General features: G+C 40.0%; 1 protein-coding gene across 4 annotated transcripts in view; it reads left to right on the forward strand.

Moving 5' to 3' along the window:
• Window positions 1-361: 361 nt before the first annotated feature.
• The window catches only part of ETV1 (ETS variant transcription factor 1), a 76,469-nt gene continuing 52,704 nt past the window's right edge, over window positions 362-24,126 (forward strand). For 2 of the 4 annotated variants that reach the window (XM_063924422.1, XM_063924425.1), the window contains exons 1-5: window positions 362-798; window positions 1,233-1,365; window positions 1,867-1,954; window positions 2,498-2,545; window positions 9,197-9,250. In XM_063924422.1, the coding sequence (XP_063780492.1) occupies window positions 1,321-1,365; window positions 1,867-1,954; window positions 2,498-2,545; window positions 9,197-9,250 (235 nt within the window). In that variant the 5' untranslated portion in view covers window positions 362-798; window positions 1,233-1,320. Of the gene's footprint in view, window positions 799-992; window positions 1,142-1,232; window positions 1,366-1,866; window positions 1,955-2,497; window positions 2,546-2,713; window positions 3,079-9,196; window positions 9,251-24,126 lie in introns of those variants that run through there. The other 2 variants (XM_063924423.1, XM_063924424.1) reach the window with 2 other exon arrangements.

Here is a 24,126-nt window from a genome sequence, read left to right on the forward strand (position 1 = left end):
ATAAAATAATTCTGCTCATGTAAACAATATATGCACTGAAGAGCTGCCCCCTCCTCTTTATCTCTTATTATTAAATCAACATGCCATGCACAGTATAAAGTATCCTACTTTCTTTCTGCAACATGCTAACATGCAATCACATTAAATAGATTTATAGCTGGGGGCTGCATTCAAAAATGACAAGTTAAAATAATATGTACATGGTTGTATCATGGGTTGTATCTATCAATCCCCCCCTCCCCTCTGCAAATGAGAACTTTTTGTCAGTTTAACTCCTGCAGTCTCACCCTGTGCACAATCTGTGCAGCCTGGCAGAGCAGGAGGAGGAGGAGGAGGAGGAGGAGGAGGGGGGGGGTGATACACTGTAGCATGTCTGTCTTTGCATGCTTGTTTGGGGAAGTTCATATTTGCTGGAGTGAAAACAAAACGTTTCCGAATTTTCACTGTGAGGGTGAGGAAAGGTCAGAGTGACAGACCCCCCCCCCCCTCCTCTCCCCCCTGAGGGGGGTGGGAGAAGAAGGAAGGGGGGTTAGGGAGCCATTGTGTTTCCCTTATCAGAGGAAGAGAGAGAGAAGCCTGATTGACAGCCAGAAATCTGATCCTGTGAAAGAGAGCAAATGGGAGGGGGGAGATGTATGGGTTTGGATAGGAGGCCCCTGGAGGAGAAGATGAGGAAAAGCCACACAATTCAGGCTCTGTCAGTGGAGCTTCCAGCTTGCACAGGGGGAAGTGCTGGGAAATAATTCATGTGTTTTATTAAATTTGCACAGGGAGCTCGGTGCAGCCGGTCGCCATCAGGTGGGTCTTTTTTGCAACAACTTTTTTTTTTTTTTTTGCAATCCATCGTCCTAGTGGATTTTATCCCAGGGAACGTCGGTGTCTCCTCCTCCACTTCCCCGTTAGGTGCACAGCAAATCATGTTGATCGCCATTACTAGTTTCTGCACACGTTTGCGAATCAGTGATTCCCACTTGCAGCCCAAGGGGGTGGGAAGGGGGGAGGTGTATATACAAAATAGAGAGGTCGTTACTTCCGTTTAAAGTGTTTTTTTTTTTTTATTTGCAAGTTTTTTTTTTCCATCCTTCCATGCAAATGTAGTTCAGTGCTGCGGATGGATTTTTATGAATGGGGCTGTTGAAGGGTAATTAGCTATGCAAATGCAGCCTCTCATTCATGATTTTTTTTTATTTTTTTTATTTTTTTTAAATCTAAAGCCATCTTGTTCCCTGTAGGTTGCTTGCAGCTCAGTTCCTGAGGAAATCAGCAGATCCATGCTCGCAGCACCCAGTTCTGACTTAAGATTTGCCTAAAAGCTTCAGGATGGATGGATTTTATGACCAGCAAGTGCCTTACATGGCGAATAATGTGAGTGGTCAATACACAAGTCCCTGTCTGTAGCTAGAAGACTATCTGAAGGGTTCATGATGAAGCTCTTGTTTATTGTGTCCCTGTATAAGTTTAAAAACTTACTGATTTCATAGTTAAAAGTTGCACTTTTGTTTTCTTTTTAGATCTTTTTGCTCCCTCCCTTTTCTACTATATTTATCCGCTGCCAACTTTTACCTTTTTATGACACTTTCAACTTTCATCTTCTTTTTTCTTCGGTTTATTAAGGTTATCTTATTTTTGAAAACGAAGTGTCAAATTTTAGGTCTGTGTGTAAAATATTGTTATATCAATGTTAGCGTTTGGTTTGGGTCTTGCCATTGATGAGATAAGATATTTTTTATTAAGGTTGACAGTCTAGATTTCTTTAATAAGATTATTTATTGTTCGGTTTGTTCTGGTGGCTGCTGGAAGCTGCGTAGAACCCTCTCGCTGTTTAGCTGACAGTATGCCTCAGACAGTGATACTTGCTGTTTTTAGAATCAAAGTGGGAGAATCTGCCACGAGAGAACAACAAACGTCAGGAAAAGAAAGTTTTTAAATAGAGACCTGGCTCATGACTCAGAAGGTGAGAGATTGTTGGTCTTTACACTATGACTCGTACACACAGAACATTTATGGGCTAAACCTACTTTAATCGATCACCTTTACTAACCTTGAACCAGGGCATCCATTAAGTGTTTGTCCAGATGCCTACTGTATATCTCATAGTGACGTTACTTAGACTACAACTGAATGGGTGTCACAATGCTATTCTTTTGTTTCTTTAATAAACGTTCAGTGTTTATAAGTGACGGCTACGTCAGTTTATGTTAAAATAATACTGGACGCCACGGGCTGTCTGTGCATTAATGCATGGTTTAATAATTGTATTTGGAACACAAAGTGTGGGCAGCAAACTTCTTAGAACCCCACTGGATCAGTATCCAGCACAGGGGGGCAAAAGATCACCTGGGCAAATAATTTGTGAACCTTCACCAGACCTGTGTTCCAAAGAGCCCTTGATTAGGAGATGGTGAAGGTGGGGAGGCTTCCAAAAAATGTCTAATGAAGGTCTCAGAAACTGTAATACATGATGTATTAAACTGCTAATATTAAACTTTATCTTCAGAGCTCTTCCAAGATCTGAGCCAGCTCCAAGAAACGTGGCTTGCAGAAGGTAAGAACGAAACCAATGCATGTTAACCCAGGGTATGGAGGGAGAAGGAGGGAAGATCGAGAAGAAAAAAAAAACCTCCTGAAGTTGCTGTCTTAATGTTCAGCCCAATTAATTGAGCTTTAAAAGAGCCACCTCATGTGTCATGCATACATTAGAGGCACTGATGAGTTTGTCTTTGGGGACCGAGGGGCTGCTCTACCCAGTGTCATCACAAATTACCAGGAGAAATTGCTTCCAGCTCACAATCACATCTGCTTTTGGCAAGCACTAATGCTGCAAGACTTGAGGTTCTGAGCCTCTGTTGAGTTTTTAATTGCAATTGATCAGGTTTATATCAGAGCACCTCAAGAGACTACGAGCAGCCAGTACAGGGATTGCTGTTGTCTTTGCACAGCGCACATGCTTCTTTGGCGTTCTAGAAGAGTAGCTTTCTGATGGCAGAAATTGGTTTCCTTGAGTTTACAAGGACGGGATGCTTCAAGAATTAAGTTCAAGTGTCTTCTTTCCATCTTGCGCACAGCATAGGACCCTAGGTGTGTATGGCATTTGTTTTTGAAAGTAAGATGTTGCATTTTGTATCCTAGATCGGAATATTATTCTAGAAATAGTCATTTTAATCCAGTTTCACTTTTTTTTTATTATGAATATATTATTTTTTATTTTTATTTTGTAGGGTTGATATTGGCTTTTATAGGATTTGTCATATCAACACATGTGAATTCCATTTCTTATATTTATTATGTTGTTGCATAAAGTAAAAAGTTATCTCTGGATATGAACCTGAAATTCTTTAATACTTGAATACTGACTTACACAGAGAGTCCTCCGTAAAGGACATTGTTCTAAGTCGTATTTGTCATCTTTTACTGAATGTTTTAGTTGGCGAAAGTGTTTTGTGTTCCTTTGCAACTTTGTTCTGTGTGCATTGATTTTATTTTGGTTTACTGGGTTTCATTCCATCTGAAGAACTTGACTTTGATTCACATAACATTGTATTGGTTGCTTAATGTTACATTTTTGCTTTGCTCTGTAATGCCCTATATTTATTATAATATTATGATAGTAAAATCTACAGTTGAGCTTTGGGTAATATAAATGCGGTATAAATTCTTAAACTTTATGCTGTACTTTGAAAAGTCAACAACAAAAGTAGCTTTTAATATTGAATTTTGACTTTACAATTTTCCCATGACATAATTTGAAGTGGTGTATGGACGCCAGTTGTTTAACTGGACAGCTAACGTTCAAGTCCTAATTGTGTGTTAAATCCTACTTTTCCCATTTGTCTTGTCATCACTTCCTTTTACTGTCGTCCATTCTTTTGTTTTTGTATCAATCACATCAACTTAATTATTTGGAAGACTTCTACAGTATGTGAAAATAGAGGAGTAGGGTACTTTATATTATATTTTGCAATTACTGTACACAACTATACTATTGTTGTGTTGCGAGGAGAGTTGCAATAGACTATTGCAACTTTTACTAAAGGGAACATGTGCAGGTGGAAATGTTTTGATGTATAGCAATACAGCATAGACATACCTATCTAAGTATATTTTACACTTCTGTTTTCCTTTTTTATAAACAGTTGAGTTTTTAGGATGCTATTGAACTGCTTTTGGTGAGGCACTATCTTGGTCGGGTTACCGGTGACTGCTCTATCAGCAAAGTAGCTAGAACTCCAGGTGTAGACATACCATGTCGGGGCAGGTTCTCCTGTAAAACCGAGTTAGAGGTTGTAAATATTTGAACGTCTTTAGGGGCTGTGGAGTTTTTGATTTATTATTATTTCCTCTTGATGTGAAATACTATCCTTTTATTGTTAAATGTAACAATGGGATGCTTTATTCTAAGTCTGTGTATACATTGCATGCGGTGGGAGTGAATGTAATTGTAACACTGATTCGGAATTGTTTATGTAACATTGTCTAGCTATAAAATGAACAGTTGTGTGTTGTATTGGTTTTTGTCTCTTGTATTGTTAGACTGGTTTATGAGATATAAGTTATGTATGATTTGAAATGCTTTTTTGCCTTTTAGTAGGCCTTCCTTAGAAGGCATAAACTTTTGTTTCGGAAGAACTTGTCAGTTATATTATATTCAGTTATTATACCATGTTAAGTAAAATTGTTGCAGCACACTAAAGTTTTTAAACCGGTTTTGAAACTTTACTGGGGAAACCATTGGATCATTTCCTGATTGGGAACCTTGCACGGACTAAAATAATGTGGAAATTATTTTAACTGACCTCATGTAAATGGGCGAAGTGACAAGTGGAGACCCAGGCAGTGGTGTGATCTGAGTGTGTGTGTGTGTGTGTGTGTGTGTGTGTGTGTGTGTGTGTGTGTGTTTGTTTGTGTGTGTGTGTTTATGTTTTTATTGCCTGGAAATGGAGAAAATGTTTTTTAGCACATTGAGTAGAAGGTGAGGTTGTGTTACGATGTTTACAGTCTGTGATATAATATTTAAAACTCTCGGGCAATTGCATTGTAACACTTAATCCACTGTGGAGTATATGGTCAGTGTTGTTATTAAAATAATGCCATTTTCTCCAGAAGGTAAATTTGGGGACATAGTATAATGTATAGGATGAGTAACATATTTAACCCCCCCTGCTTATTGTGACTGTGCTTTATAATCTGCAACCTTTATGCTTTCCAGAAATATTGATTTTCATTTAATATTTTCCCCTTCGTACGCCATTTGAAATCGTATCCCTCACTCTGTGTTTACTAATGGGTTCCATTGCATCTGTATAATTAGATGTAAAGCACTATACAGAAAACATGATACATGGGATTGTGTCTGAGCATATGTCGTCGGGAGTTTGTAAATGTACAAAGATTAAAAACTAACGGAAGGGGCCGAAAAGCCTCAACGAGGATGGGGTGTAGTAGAGGGAAGACCTGAATCTGAACCAAATCTGTTTTCTGCCTATGTGTTGGATAATGACTCCTAATGACGGAGCTGTTGTACTCTTGTTAGAAAACCATTGGGTTGGCCGACCGTTTTTGGTGTGCCCATGAAAGTATAGGCAAGCCTTAATATTTCTTGCTCATAAACATAACTTGCCACCAGTCTGGAGAGGGGAGGAGGCAAGCTCTGAGTTGACTTGTGTATGGTCGATGGCTACCCAGTAAGTTTCGGAATAATACATATAAACTTAGCAGGTTACTGCAAACACCTCTAATGGAGAGTACCCTTTCTTTTTTAAGGAAGGGATAAAATCTGCACTGACTTGAGAACAGAAAAGCTGCCAAGTTGCCTGTGTCTGCCTCAAATGCTTCAACTCATTGACGGAATTGTAGGTGTAATAGATTGGTGTAGCGCCTGTAAACGTTAGACAGACAGCATAACTTCCATACAGAGCATACTAATGTCCTTTTTAGTGTGTTAAATAAACAATATTTTCTTTTTTATAGTATATAAAATGATTGAGCTTCGGGCATTTTTGAATTTTCCAGTTGTGGCAGTGAAAACTGGGATTCACAAGCAGCCTAGAAAATCTTGTGTCTCGGTGTTACCGGAGAAATCCTGATTTTCTGCCTCGATATCTGTAACCCTGAAGTTCTTTTACCGTCATCGATGCAACTAAATGGAGATAACCCTTAGAAACTAGTTGTATTATAGTTTTGGACTCCTACAATAAAGCAGAGGGTGTCTAGCCAAATGTCTGCTCACATGGGCACCTGGTTAAAAAAATAAAATAAAAATGATTAGACCCCTAATTTAGGCAAAGTTCCAACGTAACCGGTTGGCTTGGACTGCATCAAAGTCGGTGGACAAACGTTGCGATTCCTGGGTTCATCTGGTACTTACACCGTCCAGCTATAGACCAGCCTGACGTTTGACTTGGTTCAGTAATACATGTTACTGTGAATTACCCAATGCATTTTTCATTTATCGTCTTACATTAATTTTCCTGTAGCCTATTTTCACCCATTATAATTAAAAATCTGATTATTTACTGGCTGAGCCATAAGGCACAATCTTGTCATAAAGAGTAGTTAGATCCTATATACTTTGTTATTTTCTAAACTGGATAAGCGTCCGTCTAATTTTTGTGTATGTTGGGTTGTTAATGGAAGTTTCTTAAGTTTTATACAGGTGATACTGTACTATAACCCTATAACATCCTCTTGTCGGTTAGGCAGAGAATGGCGCTGAGCTCCATTTGTAGCGCTTCTCTAATGATCGCACCATCTGGCTGTTACATAGGGCACAATTGAAACTTTTTTGCAGCAGTTCTCCAGGAAGGTGCAGTGCTGAACGCCCGTGCTTGGGCTGCAGTGTGGACTCTGTGTGTTTTTTGTGAATGAAGGCAAGACTCCAGTTGTGACTGCTTGTCTTCAACAATTGTTTAACAGATCAGCTGTCTCATTCACTGGCAGGCAGTGTGACTCATACATCTTCTGTGTCTTTTGGCTCTGGGTCATTGTTACTGTGGATAGAGCTTATTTTAATTAAAACGTTAACCCATGACATGCTGGATGCAAAGGACGATTTGCCTCGCTTCCTGAAACATACACTTTTTTATTTTATTTTTTTATTTTTTCTTCAGGATGTTTTGTGTGTGTGCAGTTATGACGCTGTAATTGTGATCTGACTGTCATGATTCAATCCATCCTTTATTATAAATATATATATGTATTTTTTTTATCCTGTTGATTTAGTAAAAATGTGACATCTTGGGGGTGGGTTGGAACTGGCACGTACATAGTAATACAGCTCCCATCTCCCACCTCCGCAGCCGCTAATAATAAAGGAATAACAGCCTTTAGATTCTATCTCCAAATAGCTGGTAGCACAACATTATATTATTATAGGTTAGTCTCTACAGCAAACTTTTGCATCTTCCAGCCGTGTAGAAATTCTTCTTTCAGTGGTTACTTTACCATGACATTTGCAAAGGTGTTTTTGCTTTTTATAGTTCAAGGCTTATTGTTTGTTGTGATGCAGTTTGGAAAGGAGGAAAAAAAAAAAAAAAGTCCCGCAGCTACCAACCAGATATTTGTTGTCATTTTATAAAATGGTCCAAGCTGATTGGCAGCTATTGGTTGCAATACAATTACTCTCTTTGCATGTTTTTGAATAAGCCATTTGTGGCCTCAGTGTTATACAAACAAGAGTCTTTGTCCCTTGCCGGCGTATGGTGATGTGGTTCCCACCCTCTTGTCTATAGAAAGTTGTGTCCTATTCTCCCGGACCGTCCGGTGAAGCTGGTGTCACCTGCTTGCCAAAAGATGTCCACAGATCTGTATTAGAAAAGTTTGGGGAAGATTAAAAAATAAAGAGATTATTATTATTTTGCTTGGGATAATTATCTGTGCTGCCTTGAAGGCAAACAACATATACATTACCGTTAAAAGTCTTAATGTTTTTATTATTGCCTGGTTGGGACTCTGGGTTGTGAAGGGTTAATCGTGTAGCCCATGGCTTCTCTTCCTCATTATAGTGATTGATGGTTATGTAATCTGAGTATGATGTTGCATAGACCATTTGGCTGCTTTAACTATTTGCGCCCCAGCTGCATATTCAGTGTCTGCATTTCTCAGATCTGTCATTTAAAGACTCAGGTAGCGCTTCCTAAAAACGTAGGTTGTGAAGGGGCTTTGTGCATAGCTCTTTTAGTTTGGTCGATATTGGAATTTCTTGGAGAGTTTTTGTGTTCAGTTGGACACCTTTAAGTGTATTGTTGTAAGTTAGAATTCTGTTGACTAGACAACTTTTATAGATAATATAAAGAAACCATTGGCTTGCTCTAAAAGTTACATTATGTTTTCACCTCCGTGTTTTCTTTTGGATTTGTCTGTAATGAAGACTGTTCGATGACTGCAGAATTTTAAAATTGGGGAATTGTACATCTGACTTTGGTCTGTTTCTAGCGTGATGCTTTTTGGAAGATACTGTTATGGGATTTTACCCACCAAACCTCTGGGAATTTTATCAGTTACCAGAAATGGTTATAATTGCAGAATTCCATATTTATATCCATCCCTATCGGTTTAATCAACATATTCTCGGCTGCCTGATGGAGACTGATGGGGTGTTAAATGAGATGTCTAAGGTTCTGTTATATGTGGAGCAAAAATACTTTATTTATATTGCTATTTCACCGTTGAATTCTTCTTCTTATTATTATTATTATGAATTAACTTTTAAGAGCACAAGTTATGTTGTGCATTTTGGCAAACGTCTTAATGAATGGGTATAATAGGAGCCCATTTTGTTTGTAACCATTAATAAGATATTACGAAGTTGCACAATATTTTTTTTTTCCATGGTTGGCTTTAATATCTAAATATACAAAGCATCCGAACACGAGTGTATACAAAGAACAATCGTCAGTTTGTGGTTATTCTAAATACTGGCTCAGTGTTTAGGGAATATGTTAAATCTGTGACTCTATGTGCTGTCTTTGTGGTTTGTGAAGTTATTATACAGGTTGTAGTGTCTAAAACTGTATATAAATATTGTAATGGATTGGAAATATATTCCACAGAGGATATAGATGAACGCATCATGGTTGTAGATTGTAATATTGTCCTTTTACTACCTTGTTTTATTAAATTTTATTTGTTTTCTGTTTATTATTTGTTTGTTTTGTTGTTTAGAAATCTAACTTTTTTCTTTTTTTCATCTCTTATACAGCTCAAGTGCCGGATAATGATGAACAGTTTGTTCCAGACTACCAGGCTGAAAACTGTAAGTACTCTATGTTGTGTTTGTGTGCGCAATTATGCTTTGATTTGCGTTTAGAGTTCCTCTTTCTAACTTGCCATAACCGTAACATGTGGTTTGTACATTTTGATTATCTTAAGTGATTTTGTATATTCTATCTAATACCAGCGGATCAAACCTAGGCATTTAATAGAGCTGTGAGTTCTGTTTCAGACTGGTTTCAGACTGGTTTTGCAGTTGCACTAAAACATTTCCATTGTGACTGGTATCTATGAGTGCAGTTGTTTTGTGTATACATCTTGTAACCAGTGCTATTTGAACTCGTGCACCATAGTTGGATGTATAGCGTCTGGCAAGTTACGTAGTAAGTTGTGCTAATTTTAAACCATTTTTCTTGCCCCCAACCACCTTCCCAGAATGATCCAGTTCCTAATTCATAAATGCTGTTGCCCTAAGAAGCTTAGATGGTTAATGATATTACTATAATGGACGTATGATGATGTCACCAGATAATATTTGCAATTTCCTTGCATTTTAGGAAATGACTTTTGTAGCAACTGTGATCTGTGGTTATTTCTTCAAAACTTTTTGAAATATTGTTTAAGTCAGCGGAATGACACAAGTGATCTTTCCTAGCTGTACTTAGCGTGATTACTTTTGTTTTGCACCATAAAAGTTTTCTGTACATTCATTTTGTGCAATTTTTTTCCCCTCACAAATTCACTTGGATTGGTACATAGATATTTAATTTGGAATGCTTGTGACTTGGTGTTTTTGCGATAAAGGTTAATGGAAAAATAATTAGACTACCATGCTTAAAATCTGCAAAAATGTTTTGCAAAAACAGTACCCAGCATTTCCCCCACAACTTGCCATCTGCCTTTTCGACGGCCCATAACGTTGTCTATCCGAGCTCCTCACAGTGACTGGTGGAGGAGGAGCTTGGTGCCTGTGTAATTACCCATATATCTTAGCAACAGCAACGATTACCTGTTTTATCGGGTGGTCTTCTGTATACCGGCGGTCGGGCTCCCGTTGCTCAGTATACCGGCGCCGGGAGCCCGACAGCCGGCATACCGACACTTCTTTTCTTTTCCCTCGTGGGGCTCATTTGCCCTCGCCACACTGTCCCGGCGCCGGTATGCTGGTCGCCGAGAGCCCGACCGCCGGCCAGCCGTAGTGAACCCGTTTTTATCTTATTATTCTTTCCTCTGTTATACTGTGAGTGTGGATATAAAAGCACAAACGTGTTTATACTTTGATTTAGTGTTTTCCTTTTACTCCTAAATTCTGCATGGTCACTGCATAGATTACTTCTTGGAACTTTTGTGTAACTAGTTGCAGTCTTCTTTCGCAAGTCTAATGTTAGTCATTGCACCATGCCATAATGGTAAGGCTGCAGGCAAATTGTTAAAGACTTCTAGTTAGTGTGTAATAGATTGGTAAGCTTATTGCGTGAGCTACAGCCGCCCATATTTTTATGTAGAGCATCCTATGATTATCAAGTATTTACAATATATGTCTGCAGGTGCTACATTTAATTCCCCCACCTCAGTCAAACTAGTTGAATATATATATATATATATATATATATATATGGTGTGCAAAAGTCCGTGCGCAAGTCTATTTTCCAGTCCGTGGAACCACAAGTCCTATAGTATAATTAGGTCTCCGTAGCACTCTTAATCTTTGAGATCGGCGTCTCCTTTCAACCAGTATCCACTACCAGCAGCAATGATTTCTAAAATATGAATAAGAAAGGGCGCCTCATAGTGCATAAACCAGTTTCAAGCAAAGAGGGTGTGGCCTGGCGTGAAGGAGCAGACGGCGGTGGTGAGCCTGCTGACCGATGCTACTTGTGGTATATCCACTAAATATTTGTTACCATACGTTTATACCTATGGTGGTTGAGACCGCCGCATCTGGTACGTCACTTTTAAACCAAGTGTGTGTAAAGAAATGAAAATAAATCTTTGCTTGAAACTGGTTTATGCACTATGAGGCGCCCTTTCTTATTCATATTATATATATATATATATATATATATATATATATATATATAATATATATTATATCCTTAATGACATGACAATTTTTTATAGATTTACAGCGATCGTGAAGAAAGTTAGGGCTTCAGGCAGGCAACAAGTGTGAGCTTGTGCGCAGTATGCACATGGAACACTGACGCATTGTAGAAGTGTTACTGATTACTGTTGCGCAGGTAAAATCCGTGGCCGTCAGTTACTGTAGTGAGTGAAAAAGTCAGAGGGCCAAATGTCATAGAGTGAGAGTTCCAGAAAGTGAGAGATTTGGTAAGGTTTTGCAGTTTTTTTTTAAAGTGGTAATCATTTACACTGCAAAACCAGGTTGATCTTGATGTGTAAATGATTGCCACTTTAAAAAAAACTACAAAACCTTACCAAATCTCTCACTTTCTGAAACTCTCACTCTATTCCATTTGGCCCAGAGTGTTGAAGTTTAGATTTAAGTTAAACTTATGTAGATTTGAATATAACTTTTTGGCAGTGTGCAGTCAGCTGTATACTGATAGGCATTATGTACTGATCAGCTGTTATTATAGGGGTGTGCTGATACTTTTAGTTCCACAACAGCCTATAGTACTGTATTTCCGTTTATAATGTAGAATATATGTATTGATAATGCCAGGGTGTGTAAATGGATGTTCATATGAAAGTTTGGCACAATATGTGTTAGCAGGGCCTGCTTGGACTTGTAGTTCAACAAAAGGTGGAGTTAAGCAGGGTGTCTAAGCCTATCCTATATTATTGCTGTGGATATGTATTGGGGACATACTGCTGTTACCTGTTAATTCTTAAACTATATAATGTGCATAAGACTTGTAATTGTGACTTACAACAGTCTCTATATCTATTTATTTTATTTATTATTTATTATTACCAGTTATTTATATAGCGCACACATATTCCGCAGCGCTGTACAGAGGGCCAAATATCTGTTCTATATTCAATGCTGCTTTTCCTTGACAAAGGGGTGTGCCAACCCCGAAACGTTGGAGTTCAAGTGTTATTTTTAATACACTACTTTTGCATCAAGCCTCTGAGTGCCGCAGTTTTTTTGCTCATTTATATATATATATATATATATATATATATATATATATATATATACAGGGGTGTATCTAGGGGTCTGAGCGCCCCTGGCAAAGTAAGGAACTGGCGCCCCCCATCTCCCCCATCCATGGACACAGAGGGGGGAGTTACAGAAAGGCTGAGGTCAGGGACACTGAGGGAGAATTACAGGGAGGGTGTGGGTAGGGACAATGATATGGAGGGCTTACAGGGAGGTTGAGGTCAGGGACATTGAAAGGCAATTACAGGGAGGGTATGGGCAGGGACACTGAGGGGGAATTACAGGATTGCGCGGGCAGGGACACTGAGGGGGAATTACAGGAGTGTGCGGGCAGGGACACTGAGAGGGAATTATGGGGAGGGTACGGGCAGGGACACTGAGGTGGAATTACAGGAGTGTGAGGGCAGGGATACTGAGGGTGGAGTCACAGGGAGGCTGAGGTCAGGAACACTGAGGGAGAATTACAGGGAGGGTGCAGGCGGGGACACTGCGGAGGAATTGCGAGGAGGGTGCGGGCAGGGACACTGAGATGGAATTACGGGGAGGGTAAAGGCAGGGAGACAGAGGGGGAATTACGAGGAGTGTGCAGGCAGGGACACTGAGATGGAATCACAGGTAGGGTGCAGGCAGGGACATTAAGGAGGAATTACGAGGAGGGTGCGGGCAGGGACACTGAGATGGAATTACGGGAAGGGTACAGGCAGGGAGACTGAAGGGGAGTTACAAGAAGTGTGCAGGCAGGGACACTGAGGGGGAATTATGGTTAGAGTGTGGGTAGGGACACTGAGAGGGAATTATGGGAGGGTGTGGGCAGGGATACTGAGGGGGAATTATGGGAAGGGTGCGGGCAGGGACACTGAGAGGGAATTACAGGAGTGTATGGGCAGGGTCACTGAGGGGGCAGTTGCATGGATGGGGCGGGCAGGGACACTGAGGGGGAATTACAAGGAGGGGGCAGGCAGGGACACCGAGGGGATATATGCACACATACATACAGTTAAAAACCCCTCCCTAGGTGTGATGGCAATACATGTCCCAGCAAATCCAGTTGACAAGGTGTGCTGGGACTTATAGTCTCAACACAGCTGGACAGGCAGTCACTGGTCTAGATACCTCTCCATACAGAGCTCTTTGTAAGCTGTGATCCAGACTGCCAGGATAGACCATGCAGTGCAGCTACAGTACCGCAGAAAATGTACAGGTATGCTCATGCTGCACTGCTGACTGGTGCTGATTGTAGTGGCTGGTGTTTAGTGACAGACCACGTGGGACCAATGAGAAGGGGAGCGGATGAGGAAGAGGAGGTGCCTCTCCCCTCCGCATACCTGGAAGTGCCCCGCTCCCTGGCTATATTCACCATCACTGTGACTGTAGTCACAGAGAGTGTCAAAGTGCAATACGCTTCTGAGAGTCTGGCAGTGGATGAGTACTGCTAAGGGATGTACTCAGTGAGAACTACTATGTCACTCTACCCCCCTGGCGCGGGTGGCACTGCCAGGTGGCGCCCCCCCCTTTGGCCGGCGCCCCTGGCAAGTGCCATCCTGGCCAATAGGAAGATACACCCCTGTATATATATATATATATATATATATATATATATATATATATATATATATATATATATATATATATATATATAGCATTAAATGATATTCTTAGTTCTAGAACGTTGTGTATATTCTAGTGACATAACAGAACGGTGTGTATATTCTAGTGACATAACTCAAACTGTATATTTATTTTACTTGCTAGATATTTCCTGAAAACCAGTTGTACTATTATTATACCATAAAGCTGTGAGTTGTGACATATTAATTTGTCACTTACAATTTACGGACCTGAAGAAAGTGGGTTTTAAATAATATAGAAACACAAAATATGTTTTTCCTTTCTTCTGTCGAAAATCTTTTAAAACGCTGCTTCTGAGATCTGCACGTTTTAAGGGGAATGTACATAATTTATTTGAATGTTTGTGACCAATCTTTATGTCCTATCCATCAAGGGCTAAAGATATATTTATAAATTTATTATGTGATTTTGAATTCATATTGTTGACAACTGTTCAATGAGTACCACATAAATGTAATAAAAAAAATTCAAAAGAAAGAATTTAACTTTTGGAACAGACACAATTAACTTTTAGGGGGTAATTCAATTGTTTGAAAAGTCAGTTGGGTGTCTGTTTTTTCCTGTCTATTAAAAGGAAAAAACAGACACCCAACTGAGGGGGGTATTCAATTGTTTGAAAAGTCGGTTGGGTGTCTGTTTTTTCCTGTCTATTAGAAAGGAAAAAACAGACACCCAACTGACTTTTCAAACTATTGAATACCCCCCTCAAAGTCACCAGTCCATTTCTGTGCCCTATTTGAGGTGGGGGGAAGGTGACTAGCTAATTTTGATCGGAAAGTGAACCCATTGTGAAAACCATACAGTATTTTGGGAGTCTTGGTGGACAGACTCTGTTACCGTAACCAGTTTCAAGGGGGCGTGCAATTATCTTCTTTGGGCATCACAAATATTTATGGCACAGCAACATTGCCTCTTTTACTGTGCAATGTATAACCATTGCATGCGATTACACGCCATTCCAGCTGCATTTTGCGGGCTTCGCTTTTAATTGATTTACCCGTTTAGTACCTTCAAAGCTTACAAATTAGTAATGTAATTATTAACGCTTCTAAAAAAAGGTGTATCTGTTTAGAAGACAGATTATAAAGCTGAGATTCCCAGTTTACTAGAGAGTTTGGTTCTAAAATACAGCGTTAACTTCTGATCATAATTGGCAATATTGGTTTGGAAGCTCAGTTGGGTAGGAAAGCAGTGGCTGAAATGATATGCACAGGTGTGAGCAACACGTCTGCACTATTTAAAAAAAAAAGTGAACATTATTATTATGCAGAATTGACGACTTCCCAGCACCTTAGTGAACAGAACTGGGGCTAAAAAAAAACTTCATGCATAAATATAAATGAAGATATAAGAGTCTATGGAACTCAAAACATTGTTTCAAAACATAATTGAATGTAATCTGAATTAAGAAATGCGGTGGGAATAGTTTCCTATAACAGATGTACTGCATATGGAACTCTTTAGTGAAGTTACTTTTATGAACCGAGATAACTTTGTGACACATGAGTAATACTGGTTTTCCCACTCTGAAATAAAATGGTAAGGCGAAATCTAACCAAGTGACACACATATAGGACCAATAAATAAAGATTTGGATAGTAGGAACTGTCATGTGGCTGATTGTGAAAGAATTCCATACTGGAGTGTCCAAGGTCGGGTACACACTAAAAACCACCTCAGCCCGATATGTAGTTTCCGGTTGTATCAGAACGACCTATCGGACGGATCGTTCAGTGTGTATGCCTACTCTGCACGCTCCAGCAGCCGCATGTGATATCGTCCAGTCGGCCGTGCTGCATGCGGCAGCGTGCAGTGTAATGAAAAACAGAACGAGAGATTGTTCCATCCTTCTTTACATTGTTCTAATGTGTACCGCGGATCCGATATGTTGTCCCGTTGATCGGCATATCGTCCGGGTACATGTCGCTTTACTCGGCCTTATAGGTCAGTGCCGGCAGAGCCCACTTCCACAGTTGATCATTTTCAAGTACTTGGGGTAGATTTGCTAACACTCCTAGGGCGATATGTACTTGATAAATTCTTACTAGAAGCTGATTGGTTGCTACGGGCAACCTCCCCACTTGTCCACTTCTTCACGCTGTAGAAAGCTTAGGGCAGGTGCTGCCCATAGACAGATTCCAGCTATCATTTATCTATTACAGTGTAGAAAATATCTAGAGTCTGGTTGGTTGCTATGGGAAACATCTCCACTTTTTAAAGGTTTTATTTCATCTACCGCACTTGTTACTGCTATTTCTTTGCTGTCTACTGGTAGAACAAGGGCTATATGCATCATCGCTTGGAAAGTGATAAAATGGAGAGTGAAAAAGTACCAGCCAATCAGCTCCTAACTGCCATTTTACAAACACAGCATGTGACATGGCAGTTAGGACCTGATTGGCTGGCCCCTTATCACTCTTAATTTTATCACTTTCCAAGCAATGATGCCCCAAGTCTCTACTCACCAAGGGGAAGGTTTCTCAAAGCTTGGTGATGATAATGTACCAACCAATCAGCACTTAATTGTCATCTTTCAAACGCAAACTGTAGCATGGCAGTTAGAAGCTGATTGGTTGGCGCTTTATCTTTATCCAAGCTTTGATCCATCTGCCCCCCAAAGCAGATACCCTTCCTTACTTAGTAAAACCATTCCACAATTTGTTAGAAATGGATAACTCTGTGCTGCGGGGAAGCTTATGTGAAATGCTCCTCCTGTGCTAATAAAAATGAAAATATGGGTACGGGTGACTAGGAAACCTATTTGGATTCTTCTGGCTTAATTTGCTTTGCGTGCACTAATTACCTGCAGCTTGGTCATGCATAAGACTCAACATCAGTTTGTTTTATTTATGTCAAACATGGCTTACCGCTCTCCTCTTTACACGGCAAACTGCTAATATTTGCAGAGACAGTTAGCGTTTGCATATGTTCGTTTCAGAGGTCTGGATCCACAGTTACAGACACAGAGGCCTGAGTGCATTGCATATTTATTTATAAAGACAAAAAGAGTCGCTAAACTTGTGTATGTATGTATGTGTATACATATATATTATATATATAAAGAAAACACGTCCGTTTCACCTGATCTACATGAGTTTTCATCAAGGGCCTTCTGATGGAAATAGCCAACACGGCCGTTTCCCTGTAATATGCCTTGTATCTGAATAAAGCCTTCTACGGAAAACTGAGTGTGAGTGCTGGTCCTATACTTTATCTATGAGAGATGAGGTGAGTGCTTCCTTTATCAGTTTCTCCAGATCCTGAACCACTATTTTTATAAATATACTAGATGTTCTACCCCTTCGTCGCACTGGAATTTCTGATTTTCATGGTTGTAAATATAAATGAGTGTTAAAAGTTTGGTAAATCTATAGAGATGTAAATTTGAGACGTCTTAATGTAAGTAAATATTAGCCCATGGTTCTTGGCGTTACCCGAGGAGCACCCGTAGCAGGTACGGTAAAAAGTGACAGGACCATTTTTGTAGTATATTAAATTCTACCCCACTGCAGGTGCAATCCAAATTTTGGTCCGTTTGGGCGTTATTGTTCACGCAACGCAAGCCACACATCAGTAATGATGTCATTATGTCAACCCCTTTTTCATCCCCTTAGGGGAAATTTATTAAAATTCTAATTATGTAGTTTTACTATTTCCCTCCTTAAGAATACCTATGTTACATTTCAGGTTCCTAACATATCGTGGAGGATAAGAGATCTTGGTTCACAATTAATACTGTGAAATGTTTTGTTCATCTAGTAATCATTTCCCAGCTAGACTTATAACTGGTTTCCATTGGATGAACCATATCATATTTTCATTATGCGTGTTTCTTACCATCTCTGAATTGTGACTTGTTGGTACTGTAGCTTACAGAGAGAACTTGCGAGAATGCATAATTCACACCATGTTACCTTTTGTCTAAGCCTCTCACACCCCATATACTAATCAGCAAGTTGGCATATATGGTGTGCCTGTTTTACATTGTTTTAATTTACAGTGATGGCTTGGAGAAAAAAAAAAATTAAAATAAAAGCGCAATTCTTTCATTTGATAGTGTAACTTATTTATTGACTATTGTACCCTTAATGGAAACTATATGGGTATACAAGTTTGGCAAGAAGACGAGTAAATACAGAAAGGTGGCAAGGTCAAAGGCTGAGTGCTTTTTATACTGTTTAGATGGGTGATGGATGACACTCCTGGTGCCGGAAGTTCGGCCCTCTATTCTTCACATGGTTGGTCATTCCGAGTTGTTCGCTCGCTGCTATTTTTAGCAGAATTGCTAATAGGCTAAAATCCGGCAGTTCTGCGCATGCGTATGCACAGCAGGGCGCACGCGCTAAGCAATTTTACACAAAACTATGCTATTTTACTCACGGGCGAACAAAGCTTTTCAGTCGCTCTGTTGATCGGAGAATGATTGACAGGAAGTGGGTGTTTCTGGGTGGTAACTGTGCGTTTTCTGGGAGTGTGCTAAAAAACGCAGGCGTGCCAGCAGAAAACGGAGGAGTGGCTGGCCAGACACTGGGCATGTTTGTGATGTCAAACTAGGAACTAAACGGATTGAGGTGATCGCAATCTAGGAGTAGGTCCGGAGCTACTCAGAAACTGCAAGGAAATAATAGCAGAATTGCTAATCTTTCGTTAGCAATTCTGCTATGCTAAGATACACTCCCAGAGGGCGGCGGCTTTGTGTTTGCATTTCTGCTAAAAGTAGCTAGCGAGCGAACAACTCGGAATGACCACCATGGACCGCATATTTCCCGGGAGCTTGACTCAAATGTAAGACAATGCATTTAATCAAATAGACTCCGATCTGTAGCATCAGCTGCTATTTAACTGTGAAATAAATAAGAGTTATACCGCTTTCAGATCACAAAAGCAGGATCCCACCCGGTAAGAGAAACGTGTCCTTACCGGGTGGGATCCGGCATTTGCTCTGCTTCGATGGCTTTCTGACCCGGCAATATACCGGGTCGGTTGCCATAGCAGCCGGGGGGGCGGGCGCAGCAGCAGCGGGGTGGAGGCGGCGCTAGGAGATGAGCTCATCTCCTGCGCCGCCTCTCCCTGTGCTGTGAATGGGAGCCGTGTCGCTTCAGCCCGGCAACCCATTCACACTGCGCCTGACCCGGTATTCAACCCGGGTATAACCCTTCTTTTATACCGGGTTGAATTACCGGGTCAGGCGACCCCTAATTCGGACAAAGTGCTTTCACATCGCACACTGACCCGTATATTGCCGTGTCGATACCGGGTTATTTGTGCAATGTGAAAGGGGTATTAGGGTGTGTACACACGGTGAGATCCTTGCTATGCCCGATTTTCACTTGCGATTTCCCTTGAACTCACCGGAGCCCAGATAGCACAGATTTTGACTAACTTTTCTTGAGATATGGACTATGTGTGCTTACAATTTTGGCTTATGTGAGATTTTGGCTTATGTGAGATTTTGGCTTATGTGAGATATCATTGACATGTGAGATGAACTAGATAGTACACCGATCTAGCAAGGATTGAATTGCCTGCACAGTCTATCTTTTCTTGCGATGACGACCTGGCGGGACCGCGCATCGGGATCGCAAGGTGACTTTCACCTTGCGATCTGCACTAACTTTTCTTGTGATTTTGACTATACAGTCAAAATCGAAAGAAAATATCTCACCGTGTGTACACACCCTTAGAGTTATAACAAACAAATCTGGCAATTCAGTGGTTTCCGTGGTTTCCAGATTTTCAACCCACTTCTGCAAGTTTAGAGTAAGCCTAGAACTGCACAACGCACTTTTGAAGAGACTGGGGCAGATGTATTAAGCCTGGAGAAGCGATAAACCAGTGCAAGGTGATAGCGCACCAGCCTATCAGCTCCTCACTGTAAATTTACATATTGAAGCTGATTGGCTGGTGTGTTATCACCTTGCACTTATCACTGCTTTATCACTTCTCCAGGCTTAATACATCAATCCCACTGTTCCACCTGTCACCCTGTTGCACTTGTTTTGTAATGTGCCCCTCCACAGAGGATGTCTGTTCACGTGTGCTAGTGGATCCACAGCAGCCTATAAAGGCTTTACCCTGCTTTAATTAAGTGGGAATTGCGCAGTTCTGTCCTATGGAGGAAGGAGAGTGATCATGTGATACAGACCGCGCGCTTCATCTGCTCTGTTGTTAGGGGGCTCATTTACCAACGAGTGATTAAACGCATTGTGAATGATAAAGCATGTTAGCGTATGATAAATGGCTCTCTAACCAATCGGCTCCTAACTGTTATGATTTCAGCTCTTGTCATGTGCTTGAAAAATGACAGTTGGAAGCTGATTGGCTGGAGCACCATTTATTATATGCAACGAGGTTTATCATCCAGAACGAGTTTTATTACTCGTTGATAAATGGGCCCCAATGTTTGAAAAAAGGACAGGAGCTGATTAGTTGGTACTCTCTCTCTCTCCACTTTATCACTCCAAAGTTTGATACCCCCTCCGACACACACACACACACACACACACACACACACACACACACACACACACACACACACACCCATTGAGCTTTACTGGCTGTCCCATCACTGGCTCATATATTATGAGACAGTGGCTGCTTTTCCATAGGGCACAGGATTTTACGATGATGTCAGATATCATTCTTCAGAAGTCAGTAGGTTATTGCTTCTAAAGTGAAATGAGCAAAACCTTTTTGGCGGTCCTTGAGTTTATATAAATACCATTGTATCGCAGCAAAATCCATTTGCAAAAGGTCACGCTGAAAACCTTTTTTGGACTTTGCGACTCATTTTCTCTTTTGAAAAGTTTTTAAACAACAAATAATAAATTGAGCACATTTACATCATAAACAATAAAATATAATTGCATGTTTTTTTGTATTCTAGATATATTTTAGTTTGCGCCAATCAGAATTATGAATTCATTTTTAGCAAGTAAGTTAGCTGTTGTGTCGCTCCTATTAAAGAAATTTAAGGATGAAATGTGACAATGACCCAGGGGGCTCAGGTTGTGCTAAGTTATTACTTCTTTTACCCTAGACAGAGAAAAATACTGCTCACTTACAGAAAATCAATTAGGTAGTCTAGGATTTAACACCGTATCCTTCCAGTGTCATTAGCAGGAATCACCTTTGCCCTTAACAAATTTTACAGCTGCACTGTTGAGCCAAATAAAGACCATCTGTCTTTCTGTCTCTTGTATTATGTTCTTCCAGCTGTATACAGGAAGTGGGGAAGGTAGTGTTTAAAGAGCACTCTTTGGCTATAACCGGTGGCAGTGTTATACCTGGGCATTTTAGCACCCGGGCATGGCAGCCCTTCTTTACCTTGGCACTCTCAGGCACTTTCACAACAAACTACAAATACTCATTGGCACTTTTGTGATGTTCACACCTTCAGCCGCCTGACTCTCATAGGCAGTTTTACAAAACTACCCCCCTCCTCCCCTCCACCACCACCAGTACCACCACCCTCATCTCTAACTGGCATCTCTGAAACCCCCTTCCCCCCATTCTTTCCTGCACCTCCCCCAATTCTACTTACTCAGTGGAGTCGGGAAACACTTCATGGACCAGCGACCAGCGCCACTGGGCATATACCTGGGCAGTACGGATGGTGTAATGGTTAGCATTACCGCCTCACAGCACTGAGGTCATGGGTTCGATTCCCACCATGGCCCTACCTGTGTGGAGTTTGTATATTCTCCCCGTACTTGCGTGGCTTTCCTCCGGGTACTCCTGGTTTCCTCCCACAATCCAAAAATATACTGGTAGGCTAATTGTCTCCCAACAATATCAACCCTAGTATGAATGTGTGTGCGTGTACATGTGATAGGGAATATAGAGTGTAAGCTCCACTGGGGCAGGGACTGATGTAAATGGGCAAATATTCTCTGTAAAGCGCTGCGGAATATGTGTGCGCTATATAAATAACTGGTAATAAATAAATAATAAATATAACGCGCAGCCATTCTGCCACCACATCTCAGTGCCTACCCACGTACAATCGTATATTTCCCTCAAGCAGACAGCACAAACTATTGGCTTTAGTCACACAGCATGAAACCATAAATGATTTGATGGTTTGAGATTTCGGATCTCTTACAGATAACCTTGATTATTAATTCAGGATCCATCTAGTCTGAAGTAATGACATCTGGAACAATGTTCCCTAACTTTTATTTATTTATATATATATATATATATATATATTAATTCTCCCTACTGCTTGTGAATAACTTGTAAGTGCCCCCTTTGTACTTTAAATGTTAATCGGGTATGTTTTTAAGTTTGCAAATGTCTACCAAATTCACACCAACTTACAAATGCACTGGATCTGAAATAAAGTTGGCTAATACACAAGAGCTACTGTATAGGAATTGTGTACAGTGAGTGTGTATATATATAATATATAATATATATATATATATATATATATATATATATATATATATATATATATATATATACACTAACAAATATAAAACCACATCGCTCGCCACCCCAGAAGCGGGGTGCAATGTCTGCACTTACCACTCATAGGGTGGGGTGCATGCAGCCCATGGCCACCTACTTAATTATATACAAAGCCTGCAAACCGATCGCCAAGGTACCCCACCTTCATGCAGGTCCTACACTATCACAGAGTCTTGAAAATTAAAACCTGGCAACTGTATCACACTTCAATTTTTAGGACTCTGATAGTGTAGGACCTGCATGAAGGTGGGGTACCTTGGCGATCGGTTTGCTGGCTTCCGTGCATTGGCCAATTCTCTAACTTAACCCCCATAATTTATTTATTGATGTTGTGAGAATAAGTGAGCTTGCTATGGTGAGTGCTGAATTTTCTGTTTGTGTATATGTATATATGTATATATATATATATATATATATATATATATATATATATATATATATATATAAAATGTGTGTGTGTTTGGCATTGACAGAACTTGAGGTTTTTGACTTTGAGTCTACACTTGCTGTGCATCTGGGTGCAGGCCACTGTTCTGTCTATTTTTTGGCTCAATATGACTTAAAGAGTCTGCCCGAAGTCTGTAGTGTAAATGAATGTATCTTTCTTTGGGATCTGCGCATTTATCTGTAATATTTTCAGTTCTGTCCAGGAGGCTTATGCAGTCGACAGCGAGATCCAGGTATGGTGCGATTTCGGTGATCCTTCCTATAATTTTAAAGCGACAGTCATTCAATAGACATCACGCAGGCTTTTCCAGGTTGTGGAACCCGGTGTTTCTAAACATGTTTATGCACAATATTTAAAAGGGCAATGTTGTTTTTTTTTAAATAATATTTATTGCAAAGTTTCATACAAAACCATGCAAATGTGACTTATGATAGATAGATAGATATCCAAGGACATTGCAATGTATATGACATGAACATCATAAAGAAGAATGCATTTTTAATATATAATAGGTGATGTAGAAAAATAAAAAAACATGAGGAAATAAAAGAGAGAAAGAGAGTGAGAACAAGAGTGAGAAGAAAGGAAAGAGGAGGAAACAAGAAAAGAATATGTAAGAAGAGGAAGAAAAGGGGCAATGTTTTTACTAGCTGTGTCTTGCTAGTAAAAGCATTGCCCTTTTAAATATTGAGCATAAACACAATCAGAAGCACCTGATTTTACTTTAGGTTTACTGCCTTTGTATAATGTATACAGTACACACTCCCAGTATGGATTTTTAGCACAAAATCCTAATCTTATATATCTTTGTGGGGATTTTAAGTACAGCAAGCACAAAAAAAAAAACATTTTGGGAGATTCTAAATAACAACAAATAATTGTGTATTTTTGTTTTATACTTGTAGGATTTATTTTTATTTATTTTATAAATAAATATTTATTTTATTTGTTTATTTTATTTACATTTTGTTTTATATTTGCAGGATTTACACAAATAAAAATACCTTCCTCCAAAACTTTGTGTGTTGTATTCGCATGGCATCCCTTCTTACCGTATCAGATTTTCTCGTGGAACAGTGTTCTCAGGGAAATGCCTCGTGCCTCACTGAGGTCACTGGCTCCTAGTGAATTGATAGGCTGCTTTCCCATAGATATTAGCTTGACAAAAACCAAAACAAATCACACTTTTGTTACTTAACCGGGGCATGTCACACTTATCACAGCGCCGAACTAGAGA

This window comes from Pseudophryne corroboree, chromosome 5 (genome assembly GCF_028390025.1).
Source record: "Pseudophryne corroboree isolate aPseCor3 chromosome 5, aPseCor3.hap2, whole genome shotgun sequence".
Lineage (NCBI taxonomy): Eukaryota > Metazoa > Chordata > Amphibia > Anura > Myobatrachidae > Pseudophryne > Pseudophryne corroboree.